Here is an 18,712-nt window from a genome sequence, read left to right as displayed (position 1 = left end):
AAAAATACAATTAGTGAAATGAAAAATGCAATAGATAGCATCAGCCACAGAATTCAGCAAACAGAAGAAAGAATCAGTGAGCTCAAAGACAGAGTACTTGAAAATACACAGTCAGGGGAGAAAAAAAGAAAAGGAAAAGGAATGAAGAGCTTCTGGGAGCTATGAGACAACAAAAGAGCAAATATTCAGGTTAGTAGAGTTCAAGAAGGAACTGAGGAAGATAAAGTGGTAGAAGGTTATTCAAAGAAATAATAGAACTTTCCAAACCTGGAGACATAAATACATACTGGAGGGTCAAAAGTTACCAATAAGATTCAACCCAAATAAGAATACCCAAAGACATACTATAATCGAACTTTCAAAGGTCAAAGACAAAGACAGGATCTTGAAAGCAGTGAGATAAAATAAGTAAATAACACACAAGGGAGACCCAATACACCTAGCAGCAGACTGTTCAGCAAAAACCTCATAGGACAGAACTGAGAGGAGGTTGTGATCTATTCAGGGAAAGAAAGAAAAAATGCCAATCAAGCATACTGTACCTGGAGAAACTGACAACTAGACTGAGTGGTATCAGCAAGATAGCTGACTAGAGACACCTGGCACTTGTCCCCCTCCAAAAGAAAAAAAAAAACAACAAGGCAATAAATAAACAGCTAAGATCTGACTAGAGTGTGGAAGGAAGAGCACTGCAACACAGCAGAGGAACTGAAGATGCACCTGTGTGGCTGGAAGTCCAGGAGAGCAGCATGGAGGTGCCTGGCCTCTGTAGCCCCACCTCCCCTGCCTGGGTCAAATCGGCCCAGAGTCAGAAGGGACTTCCCCTTGCAAGGAAAAGGTAAGCAGAAGATCCCCAATCACCCATATCACCACCACAAACACCTGAAGTCTTTACAGCAGGAGAACCCCACAGTCCCTGCAAGCCCTGAGCCCAGTTTGGGAGCTGCTGGAAACTCAGGCTGCTGCATTATTGCAGACTAGGAGCGCGAAGTGTGCACTCCTCACTCCCCACCCACCGTGAGCCAAAGCTGCTGCAGCACAGAGACCGGAGCTGCCCCCGGAGCATGCCTGCTCTGGCGGCCAGAAGTCACTGCCACACTCCAGCCCTGGGGCTCCATCTTTACTATACCAAGCCTACATGAGAGGCTGCATGGCACAACCCCAGCTGCATGGAGCCTGGGACCAGGATCGGCTGTGAGTCTGGCCCTGCATAACAGAGAAACCACCCTCGCCACTGCACTTCCAGCCAGAGCAACAGCCCAGCAGTCCTGCCCAGGACAAATCTGCCCTTGATTTAGCCAAACCATGACACACCCTCCCCAAAGCAGGAGAAGCTCCTGAGCCTCCTAACAGCTGATTCACCCCTGAGCCAGCAGAGTTGCTAAACACCTGTGCTCAGGACCTGGGAAACACCCCTATGGCACCCCTGCCACAAGAAGAAATACTTCTAGGCTGCCCAATGTCCCCAAGTCTCCAAAAAGGCCTGAGAAACAGTCTCGCAGGCTGACCACGGTAAGCATGCTCCCAGGCCCAACAAGCAGCTACGTGCCCATGTCTCAGACTCAAGAAAAAGACCCATGGGTTGCCTTTGGGGACATACCACCAGGCGAGCTGAGCAGCTCAAAGGACCAAAGATAAATCCTAGAGTTAAAGAATTCAATGAATAAAATTTAAAAACATAATTGGGAGGTTTAACAACTAGATTAAGCAACTAGGCTTGATCAAGCTGAAGAAAGAATTTCTGAACTTGAAGACAGGACTTTTGAAATAATACCGGCAGACAAAAAAAGAATAAAGAATAAAAAAGAATAAAGCCTATGTGAGTTATGAGATATCATTAAGCACATAAATATTAATAATATGGGCATTCTAGCAGAAGAAGATAAAGGAGAAGGTGAGGAAAACTATTTAATAAGTCATAGCAGAGAATGCCTCAAATCATGGGAAAGAGACAGAAATCCAGATCCAGGAAGGTGGAATAACCAAATAGTTTCAATCCAAATAGGTCCTCTTAGAGGTACATTATAGTCAAACTGTCAAAATCCATAGACAAAGAAAAAATTAAAGCAGCAAGAATAAAGCATCAAGTCACATATAAGCGAATCTCTATTTTACTAACAGCGTATTTTTCAGCAGAAACCTTACATTTCAGGAGAGAACTGGATGCTACATTCAAAGTACTCAAAACAGATAAACTTCCACCAAGAATATTATACCCAGCAAAGTTATTTTTCAGAAATGAAGGACAAATTAAATCTTCAGAGAAATAAAACTCAAAGAATTCATCACCACTAAACTGATCTTACAAGAAATGCTCATGGGAGTCTTATATCTGGAAGTAGTACGATGATATCCACCATCATGAAAACCTGGAAAACTATAAAACTCCCTGGTAGAACCAATACACAAAGGAGAAAAACAAAGGAATCAAATCTACAGAAAACCACCCAACTGAAAAAATAAACAGTAAGAAGTAAGGAACAAAAGATATACAACTAGAAAACAATCAACAAAATGACAGGAATTAGTCCTTACCTATCAAGAACCCTGAATGTAAATAAATAACATTCCCTACTAAAAAGATATAGACTGGCTGAATAAAAAGAAAAACATGACCCAACTATATGTGGACTACAAGAAACTCATCTCACCAATAAAGACACACACAGTATTAAAGTGAAGGGATGGAAAAAAATATTTCATGCAAATGGAAACCAAAAGCAAGCAGGAGTAGCTATACTTACATCAGATAAAACAGACATCAAGTTAAAAGCTGTACAAAGAGACAAGTAATTACATTATATGATAATGCACTCTCCTATTTATTGCAGCACTATCACAACAGCCAAGATATGGAATCAGCCTAAGTGTCCAGCCACAGATAAATGGATAAAGAAATATGGTACATATACACAATGGAATACTATTCTGCCATAAAAAAAGACTGAAATCCTGTCATTTGCAGCAACATGGATGGAACTGGAGGTCATTATGTTAAATTAAATAAGCCAGGTACACAAAGACAAATATCACATGTTCTCACGCATATGTGGAAACTTAAAAAGTGGATCTCGTGGAAGCGGAGCGTAGAACAGTGGTTAAAAGAGGCTGGGATGGGAAGTGGAGAGAATGAAAAGAAGTGGGAGAAGGAATAAAAAAAATACAGTTAGATCATAAGTTCTGGTATTCAATAGTACAGGAAGAAAATCAGAGTTCATATTAACTTATTATATAATTCAAAATAACCAGAAGAAAAAAACTATAATGTTACCAACACAATAAAAAGATAAATGTTTGAGGTGATGGCCATCCCAATTATCCTGATTTGATCATAACACGTTGTATACTTGTATCAAAATATTACATATACCCCCAAAATATGTACAACTATTACATGTCAATAAAAAATTAAATTGCCATATGATTCAATTTACATAAAACTCTAGAAAATGCAAACTAATCTAAAGGGACAACAGAAAGCCTATATTTATAATATAAAGGACTCCTTCAAATCAATAGAAAAAAGACAGATAATCCAACAGAAAAAAATGGCAGGAGATTTGAAAACATATATCACAAAAAAGAATATCTAAATGGCCAATAAATGTGCAAAAATGTGCTAAACATCATTAATAATCATGGAATTACTAATTATAATTAGGTACCACTATGCCCTTTTTGAAAGGCTAAAATAAAAATAAACAAGTTTAGGTGAAGATATGGTTCAACTGAAAGTCATACACCATTAGAAGAAATACAGATTGGTACAACCAATTTGGAAATCTGCTTGGCATTATCTACTGAATACAGACATCCCTCACTATGAGGGATTGATTCCAGGAATCCCACATAAACCAAAATCTGTGTATACCCACATCCCACAGTTGGCTGTGTGGACTCCACATATATGAAAAGGTGCCCCTCCAAATATACAGTTTTCATATCCTGAAAATTCTATAGCTTTGACCCACATTGGGTTGAATAAAATCCATGTATAAGTAAACTAGCACAGTTCAAACCCACGTTGTTCAAGAGTCAACTGCTTATGTATCCTTTATAATCCAGCAATTATGTGTCTGCATCAAAAGACATCTGAAAGAATCCAGCAGCCAAAAAAACTGAAATACAACAAATGTCTACTAACACAAGCATGGATAAAGTGTAGTCTAGTTACATAAGTAGAATGTAATTCTACTTACTATTCTACAACAAGAATGGATAAAGTGTGGATAAAGGAATAAAAAAAATACAGATCATAAGTTCTGGTATTCAATAGTACAGGAAGAAAATCAGAGTTCATATTAACTTATTATATAATTCAAAATAACCAGAAGAAAAAAACTATAATGTTACCAACACAATAAAAAGATAAATGTTTGAGGTGATGGCCATCCCAATTATCCTGATTTGATCATAACATAAGTAGAATGTAATTCTACTTATTACTCTATAATAAAAATGTATTTTTAGTTTAGCCTTTCAAAAAGGGCATAGTGGTACCTAATAAATCCTAATACTCTGTAGCAATGAAAATGAACAACATGGATGAATCTCATAAAATAATGCTAATTAGTCAAAGAAACCAGCACAAAAAAGTGCGTAATGTATAATCACATTTATATAAAGTTCATCATAAGCAAAACTAGCCTATGGTATTAGAAGTCAAGATAGTGTTGCCTTTTGGGCAGGAGAGAAGTGGGCATTGACGGAGACGAGGTATGACCTAGGGGTGGTTACCTGGGCATATTCATTTAGTTATAGTCATCACAACGTGCACTTATTATGTGGAACTTTTTTTCCCCTAAGTAGTTTATACTTCACTGAAAAAGTGAGGTCAATCTAAATATTCGAATGTAGGAGATTTGATTATGTTAAGATGAATCTTTTCTTGATCAGCTTCTAACTGAAGAAACTTTTTAATTCCAGATCACTTGTGTTCTAAATATAAAAATATTGGCCGGGCGCGGTGGCTCAAGCCTGTAATCTCAGCACTTTGGGAGGCCGAGACGGGCGGATCACGAGGTCAGGAGATCAAGACCATCCTGGCTAACATGGTGAAACCCCGTCTCTACTAAAAAAATACAAAAAACTAGCCAGGCAAGGTGGCGGGCGCCTGTAGTCCCAGCTACACAGGAGGCTGAGGCAGGAGAATGGCGTAAACCCGGGAGGCGGAGCTTGCAGTGAGCTGAGATCCGGCCACTGCACTCCAGCCTGGGCGACAGAGTGAGACTCCGTCTAAAAAAACAAAACAAAACAAAACAAATTGTAAAATAAAAATAAATTTAAAAATAAAATAATATAATGTTTTTATCAATATTTTTCTCCCATAGTTGGTAGCTGAATCCACAGAGGGTAATGCTGTCCAAAGAGCATCAAAGACATGGAGGGACAAGGGCAAGGCCTTCATGACACTGGACTTATAACTTGTTCAATACCTGATGAGAAGGACTCTTCGTGTTCCATATACAAAGTTCAGTCCCATCCAAAGGGAAAGCACAGTCCTGCATGCTACAAGCAAGCTGAACATGAGACACAGACTCCTTGGATTCAACCAGGTATTTTTCTGTAACTGTATCACTTAAACAGCCACCATTACTTGAGAAAATGTCCTGGGGATTTTCCATCTTCAATCTGAAAACAAAAAGTACATATAAGATGACTATAGGTATCATATTTAATATAGAAAAAAAGTCTATTACCTATTGATAGTTACTAGTTTGACCACACACACATACCACATCATACCTATTTATTCACCTCTCCTCACCCCAAGAAAAAACAAGAGAAATCGCTGAAAACTCTGGAGGTTCCACATTCACAACTGCTCCATTCCTCTCATGGGCTTTCCAATTAAGCAAACCTTGACTCAAATTCCACTATTCCCACTGAACAGACCTTGCTCAGGCTTTCTCAATCAGCTTCTACAACTGTAAAATGAGAACAGTTACTGAGAGGCCAAGACTAAACAATGATCCATATGGCATCGGGGCAGCGCTGGCACTGAGCATTCTAAACGTTGGTTACTGAAATGACTAAGACACAAAGTTATTTTCTGAATTGATCACAGCAAATCAGTTGTTAGGGAACTGCAATTGGAACCCACACCTCCCATAGCTAAACTGGGCTTTATTGAACAGTTTCACAACACCCTGTGTAATTACAGTTAAGCTACCACAGGTTCTATAATCAGTGATTCACTGGCTATGTTTCATAAAGCATAAACTAATGAAACACTGACAATAAAACATTTCAGATCTTCATCCAACTTCACACTTAACTTCACAGCATAATCACTTCAGAAACAGGCGGGAATGGCTCTGGGGTCATCCTTGATTTTGTTGTACCCCACACCCCACTGCAGGCCAGCAATTGATGCACTTAAAGGCACAGACAACAGACCTGCTTAGAAAGTGATGGGCAAGCACCCAAACATCCAGCGGGGTCATGCAGGCTGTGGGTATCCAAAGGCCCACCCGTGCGGTCCTCACGCTGGCCATGTGGATTCGAAAAATCCACCCCTGAGCTCCTCATGCTGGCCCTGAGGGATTCTGCTAACCCAACCTCTGCCTATTTTCCTCTTCACCGCCTCCTCCCTCCACTGCGACTCTTTCTATTTACCCTTTCTTCCAGCTCTTACAACACAACAGGGCTTCGATTGCCTCAGGACGCACACTTTATCTTCATGCTCCATTCCTCCTCCTCTCTGCACCTTGGGGGCTCTTCCCATTTCCCAGGTCTCAGAAGAGGCCCCTGAGAGCTGGCTCCCATCCCTGCCCCCCACCCCACGTTCCCAGCACTTCACACCATCTAAACTATTTTGACCTCAGGAGGCAGCGGGACATGGATCCACGGCTGGACTGCTAGGATGGAATCCTCTGTCTGAAGGACCCTTGGTCAGACGGGAATTGCAAAGAAAGAGAACTGTGGGGTGCTACTCATCAGCAGGACCTTCCCCTGCCTGCCTCCCGGCCCTGTGACTGAGAAATCTGACATTCCAGTGCAGACTGTGAACCCTCAGCATCACCTCTGTGCTGCGGGCGAGGCAGCAATAACAATTTCCTGTGTGCAGGTGGGGAGCAGAATTTCACAAGAGAAATGAGGCAAAGGAAAATGGACTTCAGATCATCTTTGGAAAATACTTCAAAAGAAACCAGCAAACATTTTCAATACAGGTCTCGATTAGAAACCCTTGTTTTAATATTCATAAGGCCAAGGTACCAGGAAGGTGATAATGTAATTGATAAATGTTCTCAAAATACAATTAGAGGCCTTATACTCTATGATTGCCCTTACAACAAATGCTCTGTGTTATAATAAATAAAAGGTGATTTTTGGCCAGGTGCGGTGGCTCACGCCTGTAATCCCAGCACTTTGGGAGGCCGACGCAGGCAGATCACGAGGTTAGGAGAACAAGACCATCCCGGCTAACACGGTGAAACCCCGTCTCTACTAAAAATACAAAATATTAGCCGGGTGTGGTGACGGGCACCTGTGGTCCCAGCTTCTCAGGAGGCTGAGGCAGGAGAATGGCGTGAACCCAGGAGGCAGAGCTTGCAATGAGCTGAGATCACGCCACTGCACTCCAGCCTGGGCGACAGAGCGAGACTCCGTCTCAAAAAAAAATAAATAAAATAAATAAAAGGTGATTTTTAAAAGCTTGAAAAGTCTCAATATTTGGAGAAAAACAAAATAAAAGCATGTGTACGTTATTTTAAGGCACATTTGTCTCCAATTCACAATTTTTATCTTTTTTTTAATATTTGCAAAGATACTTTGAGTGTCATAGGAAAATAGCTACACCTTCCAAAGCTACCATGGTTACTCTGTAGACTCTGTAACTTGAGCCTGGCAGTAGGTGCTGGGCAGATGTGTCCTGAGGGGACAATATGAAGCTGCTGTCACCAGGTCCACTGCTTCCCAAAGCATAAAACATCTTGGGAGACAGACAAAGAATACACAAAACATTATAGTTGTTTCAAAAATGTTAATAATACACTCTTCAAATTGTGACTGAGTTTCATTGTTTTCTTCAACATAAACTTTTGTTGCAATATAATTATCTTATTCTCTTCTGTAATTCCCATAGAATTCAGCAGTACATTTTACAAATAATAGTATTTGCATGCCAATTTACAATTTACAGACCACTTCTGTAGACATTAAGAAGCAGGTTTGTATATATGAGTACATAGATTATATCATTCTTACAATAACCCTTTAAAGCGGTTAGGCGAGAAGATGGCAGACAGGAGGCAGGGATAATGTGCATCTCCCACTAGGATGGACTGAAAGGCATGTGGAGACTCACACTGTGAAGTTCTGTTCCAAGAACCACTGCAGGAATGTACCAAAAAAACGGAAAGAATTCACAGATCCTTTGAAAGCAGCAGCAGGCCACTGCAAATTCCATGAGACACGCAAAAAACTGTGAGTTCCCAAAATGTGAGGGGAAAAAACTGCCTCCAAACACACATCCCCACTGGGGAATCTAAAAATCCGTATCACAGGAGAAGGATGTAACCTTACCTAGAGCTGAAGCATATTTAGGCAGCCAAGCGAAATATAAAGTAGAAGCAGCAGTGAGAAGAGCCTTGTAGGCATTCCCAGTCTCCAGCTTGAGTCCAGGGAAGCCATCCCGGACTGCGTCTCACAGAGGTCTTCCCTCAGAAAAGCAGCCAGCAGAATCAGGAGAGGTCATAGGGTGAAAGAAGCTTCCAACTGAATTCTGTGATAATTCAGACTGGGCACGAACTTCCTTGAGCAGAATCAGGAGTGGGTAAAAGGGAACTGCTACAGATATGAGCCCAGGAGCTGCCAACATTGTGGGCAGATGGGGAGGGCAAGACCTGAAAGCCAGCCATGCTTGCTTTCTCAGCGCGGAAGCTTATGGCCTGGGCTGGGACTGAGTCCCACACACAGGCCGTCTGTATCTAAACCTGGTGCTGTTAGCTGGGCACTGTGGGAGCAAGACCAGCCTCACAAACTGCGTGGGAGCTGGGTGAGGTCTTCCACTACCAGCTTTCCCCCACTTCCCTGGCAACCTATGTGATGCAGCAGACACAGCCATAATCCCTTCTGGAACATACCTCCATTGGCTCAAGAACCACTCCCACATCTCCCACAGCAGCTGCAGCAAGCCCTGCCTAGAGAGAGTCTGAGTCCAGACCCACTTAACCCTGCCCCCACCTGATGGTTTTTCTCTACTCACCCTGGTAGCCAAACACAAAAGACATAAACTCTTGGGAACACTATGGCCCTGCCCATCGCCTGAGAAACTAGGATGCCTCCCCTGGACCAACTTAGGGAAAGCATATATACCCCTTCTAACATAGCAACTGATACTCTCTCAAAGAACTCCTGAGAAATTCATCACAAAGGATCATGACCCAGGTATAGTCATCTGGTTATTTAAAGTCAGGAAGAATGAAAGAATCTTTAGAGCTGTGAGACAAAAGCACCAGGTAACCTATAAAGGAAAACCTATCAGATTAACAGCTGACTTCTCAGCAGAAAATTTGCAAGCCAGAAGGGATTGAGGTCGTATCTTTAGCTCCCTTAAACAAAATGATTGTCAGCTAAGAATTCTGCATCCAGCAAAACTAAGCTTCACAAACGAAGGACAGATAAAGTCTTTTTTAGACAAACAAATGCTGAATCTGCCACTACTAAGCTAGCACTACGAGAAATGGTAAAAGAAGTTCTAAATCTTGAAACAAACCTTGAAATACACCAAAAACAACCTCCTTAAAACATAAATCTCACAGGCCCTGTAAATAACAACACAATGAAAACAGGGTATTTAGGCAAGAACTAACATAATAAATAGAGCAGTACCCCACATCTCAATACTAAAGTTGAATGTAAATGGTCTCAATGCTCCACTCAAAAGACACAAAATGGCAGAATGGATAAAAATACACCAATCACGTATCTGGTGTCTTCAAGAGACTCATATAACACATAGGAACTCACATAAACTTAAGGTAAAGGAGAAGAAAAAGATATTCCACACAAATGGAAACAAAAAGCAAGCAGGAGAAGCTATTCTTACATAAAACAACACAAATAGACTTGAAAGTAACAACAGTTAAAAAAAAAAAAAGGACAAAGAGGGACATTATATAATGATAAAAGGATTAGTCCAATAGAAAAATATCATAATCCTAAATACATACACACTTAACACAGAAGCTCCCAAATTCATTAAACAATTATGACTAGACCTAAGAAATGACACAGCAACACAGTAATACTGGGGAATTTCAATACTCCACTGACAGCACTAGAAAGGTCATCAAGACAGAAAGTCAACAAAGAAAGAATGGACTTTACACCACAGAATAAAATTAACATGTATTTGTGCCTTGTTAAATGCAACAGTCAGGCCAGGCGCAGTGGCTCACACCTGCAATCCTGGCACTTTGGGAGGCTAAGATGGGTGGATCACAAGGTCAGGACTTTGAGACCATCCTGACCAACATGGTGAAACCCCCTCTCTACTAAAAATACAAAAATTAGCCGGGCATGGTGGTGGGCACCTGTAATCCCAGCTACTCGGGAGGCTGAGGCAGGAGAATCACTGCCTGAACCTGGGAGGCTGAGGATGCAGCGAGTCAAAATTGCGCCATTGCACTCCAGCCTGGGCGACAAGAGTGAAACTCCGTACCAAAAAAAAAAAAAAAACAAAATAAATAAATCATGAATGCACACACAAAAAAACATTTTCACATACACTGCTGGTAAGAGAATAAATTGACATAAACCTATCTGGCAATCAAAAATTCTACTTTTATAAATTTATAACAAATAAATCCTTCTACCTTTTCCAAAATGTATTTCTTCAAGGCTGTCCATTGTAACATTGACAATAATATGAAATGTAGCAATGGTTCTTACATTGAGTGGAATACAATGCAGATGTTTTTAAAAATGACATTGAAAAATGTTTACTTCGTGTCTCAGAAAGCAAGCTCGACCTAATCCGATGGAAAGAAAAGGAGTTTAATGTGTAATTAAAAGGTCAGCACATGACTGGCTACAGCAGCTTCATCAACACCGTCAGGACAGCCCCCTGGTCTCCCCAACCCTCAGCTCCACCTGTCTAGGTGCTGCTCATTGTCTGTTCCTATGCGGTGGCAAAAAGACGGCCAACAGCACCTAAGCGTGGCCTCCCACATTGCAGGGCGCTGGGGAAGAAAGCATCTCTTTCCATTGATCCTTGAACATTTCTCATGAGTTTGGGCCTGTCTGAGACACTTTCCATGTTTGAATTAATCATGTAATCAGAAGGATGAAATGATGCCAAGTCGTCAGGCCTGGGACACAAACCTCTCTTTTGAGTCCTGGCCAGCAGAGGCAGAAGGGTGGTAGTCCAGAGGAAATCCAGGACTAGATGATTTTTTTGCCAAGAGGATGTGGATGCTGAGACAACAAAAATAGTAATGCTTAGATATATAAAAATATCAAGAAGGATGAACAAAAACTTTAATGAAATATTTACAAATTTAAAACTTCTATTTTTCAAAAGATCCTTGGTGCTGGAGCCTAAGAGCAGGGTTTAAGCAGATGGACACCACACGTTATTTCTGAGCTAGGACTGATGGAAGCCAGTACAGGTTGGTTGCTGAAGAGGAATTTGAGGAATCAGGAGTGGCTCCTAGCTTTCTGGCCTGAACAACAAGATACCTCACTTTCTGAGCTGGGGCAGAACAGGTTCCGGCAGGGGAGAAGCATAGATTCTGCTTTGGATACATTATGTCAAATGCTGAAACATCAGTTGTAACTTCCTCTAGGCATTGCACCAAAATTTCTTTCAAGTTGGTTGTGGAAGAAACAGACATCTCTTCTCTAATCCAATGTGTCCATTTTAGAGCATAACACTCAAAAAGTTATCTTGTTTCTCTCATTTCTAAATGATTACAGAGCACCCAGCATTGCCCTTTTGTACCAATTACATAAAATAGTACCTATTAGCTGAATGTTGAGGAGTCTAAAAAAATACCCCAGGGCACACTGGGGACAGAGTAACACTCTCCCTAAGCTGTCCACAGGCTCATCCCCAGAACCTCTGCAAACATTAGGTTACACAGACAAGGGACTTGACGTTACTAATCAGATGGGCTTCAGAAGAGAGATTATCCTGGATTATCTGGGTATGTTCAATGTAAATACTTTCCTTAACTAAGCTAGAGAGAGAAAAGCTGGGATGATGATGCACCGTGAGAAGGACTCAACCTGCTGTGGTTACCGTTCTTAAGACAGAAAAAGGAGCCAGGAGCTGAGGCCTGTGGTGGCCTCTAGAAGCTGGAAAAGGCACGGAGAAGAGTTTTCACCCGAAGACTCTGGAAGGAGCCAGCCCCAATGCCACCCTGATTTTAGCACAGTTTGAAACCCATTTTGGATTTGTGACCTCCAGAACTGTAAGATAATCCACTTGTGCTGTTTTAAACCACCAAATCTGCATTAGTTTGTCACTGCAGTATTAACAAACGAATAAAACTGCCTACAAAATGAAAACTGTACAAATGAAATGACAATACCCTGCATACGTCTACACAGTGATCTGTGTGTGTCCTATTGGGACTGAACCCTGAAGTAAGACTAGAACAAGCAATCGACAGCAAGAGTTCAGGGTGACCCAACGGTTGAGATGGTGCTAGGAGATCTTGGGAAGAATGGTGCAGTGAAGCTTACGAGGAAGAAGTTAAGGTATGGGCAGCTGTGAAGCAAGAGATCAAGAGATCACATACACACATGCATACACACAAAATCTCACACCTGTATACACACATGCACACACAGAATCCCACGCATGCACCCAAACATGCGCACATACAAAAAGCTGTCCGATCCAAACGGGTTTGGTGAAAGGTGTGGGGTCAGAGAGCCCAGGGTCATTGGAGAAAGGCAATCCGAAGACCTGAAGACCTCTTCCATGCCTGAAGCACAGGACCCCTTCATGTCTTAAAAACAAAAGCAGACACCGGGCACAGTGGCTTACGCCTGTATTCCCAGCACTTTGGGAGGCTGAAGCAGGTGGATCACAAGGTCAGGAGTTCAAGACCAGCCTGGCCAACGTAGTGAAGCCCCATCTCTACTAAAAATACAAAAATTAGCTGGGCGTGGTGGCGCGTGTCTGTAGTCCCAGCTACCTGGAAGGCTGAGGCGGGAGAATCATTTGAATCCAGAAGGCGGAGGTTGTGGTGAGCCAAGATTGTGCCACTGCACTCCAGCCTAGGCAATAGAGTGAGACCCTGTCTCAAAAACAAACAAACAAACAAAAGCAGAAACAACAAAAAACGATCTCCTGACCTCCAACATCCGACATCGCTGGAATTATTTCCAAAATAAAGACAGAATATGAATGTGCTTGCATTTCCTGATGTGTGCATAGTAAAGAAACAACACCAAGACTCACTAGTGTGAAGAGTTCACTGAAAACAATGGTGTGAAGCCAAAGAGGGAAGAAGCCTTGTCAGGACACATAAGCCACCTTCAGGAGGAAGCACTAGCCTGCGCTCAGAACCTCTGGGTCAGTCTGGCCCCAGTGTGCACGAGCGGACGTCCCACCTCTCCCGCTGCCCAACACCTCTGCTCCTCAGTGTTCTCTGTTTCAATGCCTACTTCTGCCTCAGTGTTCTCAGCGTCAATGTCTACCTCTGCCCATTCCTGTGTTCTCAGTTTCAATGCCTACCTCTCCTCGTTCCTCAGTGTTCTCGGCTTCAATGCCCACCTCTGCCTCAGTGTACTCAGCTTCAATGCCTACCTCTCCTGCCTCTCCTGCTCCATGGCAGGGTGGTGCAGACAGGGATGAAGGAGTGTCTGGTGCAGGCAGAATCATTGTCAGGGACACACTGACACTGACACACACACACACACGTCTGTGTCCAGGACATGAATCCAGGGCAGCTAACTGAACCCCAACCTATCCTCTCATCCTCTCAGATGGCCCCTAAAATCATTTCCGTAGAAAGTTATTTTTCTGTTAAAATATTCATTTTTCTATTTCTGTGGTCTGGCAGTTTTCCCAAGCTCTTTTCTGCTTCCTCCCTGGAGCCACTAAGAACATGGCAGGACTACATTTCCAGCCTCTCTGGAGTCGAGGGTAGCCGTGCACCAATTTCTGGTCTGGAAAACACACCACGCATGCACAGCCCTTCATGCTGGAGGCAGAGGGCTCCAAAGGCTAAGAAGAGGGGCCACGGTGGTGGCACCTGGCGGCCTGTACTGCTCCCACTAAAGGGTGACCAGGTCACCAGGCTGGACTGCTGTGTAAGCAAGAGAGAAACATTTACTGCATGAAGCTGAGGTCACTTCTGTCAGCCTACCTTGACTGATGTGGGCACCTTGAAGCAGCATGCTTCAGTGACACTGTAGGATGTTGCTGAGTGACTGATGGAACTCAGAAACAAATTCAGGAGGGTAAAAGCTCAAGACGCACCTTAGGCAGTGACAAACAGTTCAACTGCAACAACCTGTAATAATGTGGAAAACTGACCACAGGCTTACTCATCCTGCAGCCCTACAGTAAATTATTGCAAAGAATAAGCATTAGAAGCCAACACACGAAATTGGACTATCCCTACCTCCTCTCCCTGCTGTGCCAACGCTAGGGGATAATCAGTGTTATAGGATATCCCCAGCGATATCCGTGTACGCATGTGCACAGAACAAGTCAGGGAAAATAAACTAAATTTATTATTTAGGTAAGCACTTCAGGAAAAAGCAGTGGCAAGTGACTGCTAAAGAAACCGTTGTCTTAAAGTTAAGTCAGTAAACACAAGGCAGCAATTCCAGATAAACTGGAAGCTGTAGACTTAATACCCCTTTACTGGTACAGTGTGTCTAAATTGTAAAAAATTTAGAAATACATAAAAAGATGAACTCTCTACTACTCGAGGAGTACCACTGATAAAATTGTGGGCATTTCCTTCTGCCCAGGATTTTTAGAAAGAGAAAATTACTCCCTTCTGATTAGAAAAGATCGAAATTTTTTCTTTTAGTGACTAAGCAAGCCAGAAACTTGCTGCTTGGCTTGAGTTAGGAAAACCTAGCCTGGTAGTTACCATGCAGGGTGAAAGGCCAGTGGGGCATAATTCAGGAGCCCTCAGGGTCCACGCTCCCGCCCTCGGAGCATAGAACCGATGGGTGGTGCAGGATCCCGGGCATTTCTACAGCCCTGGTTCGTTCCTAAACTACTGAATCTTTTAAAGAGGTCTGAGTTGTCTTTATACATAGCTGCTTTAATTAAAATAACCACCTGCGCCCTTCTCCTCCGAACTCCACAGGCGCTCAGTTCTCAAAGCGCCGATCCTGCGCCTTCGTGCCACGGCAGCCCGGACGCTCGGGCCCGATTTGTGCCCCTAATTCCCCTGGAGACCCTCGCACCAGCACGGCGTCAGGAGGAGGCTTGGGGTGACGAGACAGCGAGCAACGGCTCTGATCCAGAGCGCGGGTCTCCGCCGTTGGGAGGGGTCATGGCGGAACCCTCAAATCGCCCCCATTCATAGTGACCTCAGCGGAGCCGCGAGCACCCGCGGAACACCCGCGCAGCCCCCGCGCTCCAGCCCGGCGCCCTAGGCACACGCCCCAGAGCGGCAACTCGGGTTCCGCGCCGACTCCGAGCCGAGAACAACCCGCTGGAGAGGACTCACTGCACCGAGCTCCCAGGAAGGCACGCAGGGAACTAGCGCCACGCTCCGCCCCACGCGCGCCGCCATGGTTACTAGCCTGCAGGCCCTAGCGCCCACGCCTTTCACTATCTCGCGGCAGCAGGCGAGGCCTCGCTTCCGGCCTGCTCACTTCCGGGCCTGGCGTCACTTCCGCCTCCCTGGCGAGGCTCCGGCCTCGGGTCCGGATGTGTAAGGTTCGGGCCCTTGTGGGGAGCGGTGGTGAGTCCGAGCGTGCCATAGCGGCCCTGCCCCTGCCCCTGGTGGGCGCCGCGCTAGGGGGAGGGGTTAGCCCACCCCCTCCTCCCCGGGGCCTCACGCTGGTGGGAAGGGACAAGGGACAGTCCCAGCAACAGACCGGGCGCCTGGACGCGCCGTGGCCCCGCGGGCGGACGACGGGGACGGGCTCCGGTACTGAGCGCCTCCCGTGTCCCCAGCAGCGCTGACCCACTTGCAGACCCCGGAGCTGAGCCGCCAGCCATGGCCGCTCCCCGCGGGAGGGCCGCGCCCTGGACGACGGCCCTGCTGCTGCTCCTGACCTCGCAGATCCTGTCCCCGGTGAGCTGCGCGGACGAGGAGGAGGTCCCCGAGGAGTGGGTGCTCCTGCACGTCGTCCAGGGCCAGATAGGCGCTGGGAACTACAGCTACTTGCGGCTGAACCACGAGGGCAAGATAGTCCTCAGGATGCGCAGCCTCAAGGGCGATGCGGACCTGTACGTCTCGGCCAGCAGCCTGCACCCCAGCTTCGACGACTACGAGCTGCAGTCGGCCACCTGCGGCCCGGACGCTGTGTCCATCCCCGCGCACTTCCGGCGCCCAGTGGGCATCGGCGTCTACGGACACCCGTCCCACCTGGAGAGCGAGTTCGAGATGAAGGTGTACTACGACGGCACGGTCGAGCAGCACCCGTTCGGCGAGGCCGCCTACCCCGCCGACGGTGCAGATGCCGGCCAGAAGCACGCTCGTGCCCCGGAAGACGCCTCGCAAGAGGAGGAGTCTGTTCTCTGGACGATATTAATTAGCATTTTGAAACTGGTACTTGAAATTCTCTTTTGAATCATTGGCCACGCTCTGGGGTATAAAACCCTCCGTCTGTGAAGCTGATTGCAGTTTGCTGTGAACCTTGGTACTTGTACTTGGTTGAAGTTCTAGTTACCTTTTTCTAGTCAAGGGATGGAAAAATAAAGCCATACGCAGTTTTGTTACCTCAGTTACCCCCAAAAATAGGAAAAGCAGCAAGCACAGTATTTTCTTTTAAATATCAAAATTCCTGTGAAAGGACTGTGCACAATAAAGTGTTTAGACTCCATTTTCATTAGGAAGGTTGACTAAAAATGATTGCAGTATCTTAGGTTTATATAAAAAAAAAGTAGAGCAACCTTTCATGCTGTGACACAGATCAAAGGTTGATACTTTGTAATTTTATTCTGGAGGTTCTAAGCGAAGTTCAAGGTGTAAGTTTTCAAGAGTTACTAAAATCAAGTTGGAAATGATTTATGTACACTTCCCTGAGCCTGGACTAAAGCCTCGTGCCTGTACCCCAAGTAGGGATGGTACTTTTCTATACAAAAGGGATTTCCTGGCAGGCAGGTATTTACAAGCTTTGTTCCTGTACCAGTCCAATAATGACAACTCTAAATCCAGCTGCACCAAATCTTACTAGGCCATTTGTCATACCTATGAAAATTCTTTAGTTATTAAATAACTTTGTTAATGCTACCTATGGTAGGCCAGAAACAATGTAGATTAGGAAGTTTCATGAAAATTAACTTTTGGGGCTATGGAAAAATAGTTAAGTATCTTAAGTTGCTAAACATTTCCACTGAATTTTTGGAGTGAGCCAGGGTTACTATAAAATACTTTGGAAGATGATTTCTCTACCTGGAATTAGTTTGGAGGGTAAGAGTAGCTTTTAACAGAAATAAATCAACTGCAGATTTTAAGCTCATAATTTGCAGAAAAAAAATCTTTTATTGGCATAAAAATGAAAATGTTGTAAATAAATTGGCACCAAATATTCCACTTAAATGCATATACAGTATTAGAGTCAAAAACTATTTTATCCCTCTTTGCTGTTTTTCCCCCTTCTGCCCACTTTCCTGGGTGTTGGGGGGGCCCGCTGACAACAGTCACAAATCCAGCGACCTAGGAAAAAAATTGTTAATATGGAATGAAAAATTATCTTTACAGGACTGAATTTTACACTAATGATATTCATCTGTGGATTTTGTGGTGAGAAGGGCACTATGAGTTCCTTAATTTAAGGAGAAAAATGTAAACAAAATAATCAATGCCATGCAAAATTCATTGCAAGTCAAGGGGGATGGGAGAGATGCAATGCCATACAATGATACGGACCTTTAAAAAAGTACAATCTTTCCTGAAATTCAAACACTATCATACTTCTAAAGTTCAGTACATACTTCAAAAGTTCAAAACCCATTCTGGAATTTGGCTTTTTTAAGCCTTTTTCTCTCCTGCTCACTGGCAGCTGTGTGTCTTAACAGCATTCTTTCAAGTCCTGGTGTACTCTGCTGACAGCACTTTAAAACTTTTAAGTTTCTAACAGCACAATGATAAATTGTACCACATACTTGATCTGAATTACTACAGAAAAATAATTATGTTGCTTGCTTAATGATTCCCAGGAAACTTCGTTGTAGGCATATATTTTATAAGAGTATTATACAGTGTTAACTATGCAAGTTAAGTTCTAAAATTACACAATTATCTGTGTAATGTTTTAGTCCAATTACTGTGATTTATTCAACTCTGTTCTAAAGTTACCTGGAATTGTCATGCTGCCTCAACTTACAGAAATCTGTAATCGATTTCTATAGAAATGTATAAAGACGTAGTCATTTTGTTAAGTTTCTAAATAGATAACATAAAAATAAAGGCTTTGAAACAAGATGATGCTGTTACTTAAGTATTTCAGTAGAAAAACACCAGCTCGGCCGGGCGCGGTGGCTCAAGCCTGTAATCCCAGCACTTTGGGAGGCCGAGATGGGCGGATCACGAGGTCAGGAGATCGAGACCATCCT

The 18,712-nt window shown here is 43.7% G+C and overlaps 3 protein-coding genes and 1 long non-coding RNA gene across 6 annotated transcripts in view; 2 read left to right on the top strand and 2 right to left on the bottom strand.

Moving 5' to 3' along the window:
• The window catches only part of WDR27 (WD repeat domain 27), a 116,464-nt gene extending 100,720 nt beyond the window's left edge, over positions 1 to 15,744 (bottom strand). The window contains exons 1-3 of the mRNA XM_011935085.1: positions 15,260 to 15,744; positions 5,746 to 5,927; positions 5,436 to 5,631 (exon numbers count right to left, since the gene is read on the bottom strand). Coding sequence (XP_011790475.1) covers positions 5,436 to 5,624 — 189 coding nt within the window. The 5' untranslated portion in view covers positions 5,625 to 5,631; positions 5,746 to 5,927; positions 15,260 to 15,744. The remainder of the gene's footprint in view (positions 1 to 5,435; positions 5,632 to 5,745; positions 5,928 to 15,259) is intronic.
• A 70-nt stretch (positions 15,745 to 15,814) lies between these two features.
• On the top strand, positions 15,815 to 17,870 carry LOC105506684 (chromosome unknown open reading frame, human C6orf120). The gene is given in 2 exon segments (XM_011934922.1): positions 15,815 to 16,003; positions 16,005 to 17,870. Coding segments are annotated over 2 exon segments (867 nt in total). The 5' UTR covers positions 15,815 to 15,856; the 3' UTR covers positions 16,725 to 17,870.
• Positions 17,606 to 18,712, bottom strand: part of PHF10 (PHD finger protein 10) — a 22,355-nt gene continuing 21,248 nt past the window's right edge. For 2 of the 3 annotated variants that reach the window (XM_011934926.1, XM_011934925.1), the window contains exon 11: positions 17,606 to 17,813. In XM_011934926.1, coding sequence (XP_011790316.1) covers positions 17,728 to 17,813 — 86 coding nt within the window. In that variant the 3' untranslated portion in view covers positions 17,606 to 17,727. The remainder of the gene's footprint in view (positions 17,814 to 18,712) is intronic. The other variant, XM_011934923.1, reaches the window with a different exon arrangement.
• LOC105506685 overlaps positions 17,871 to 18,712 on the top strand; it is a 3,185-nt gene continuing 2,343 nt past the window's right edge. The window contains exon 1 of the long non-coding RNA XR_001000970.1: positions 17,871 to 18,624. This is a non-coding gene — a long non-coding RNA (uncharacterized LOC105506685). The remainder of the gene's footprint in view (positions 18,625 to 18,712) is intronic.

This window comes from Colobus angolensis, unplaced genomic scaffold (assembly GCF_000951035.1).
Source record: "Colobus angolensis palliatus isolate OR3802 unplaced genomic scaffold, Cang.pa_1.0 Scaffold14, whole genome shotgun sequence".
Classification (NCBI taxonomy): Eukaryota; Metazoa; Chordata; class Mammalia; order Primates; family Cercopithecidae; genus Colobus; species Colobus angolensis.
Note: the sequence above shows the minus strand (reverse complement) of the source record. Positions and strands in the feature narration are given on the sequence as shown.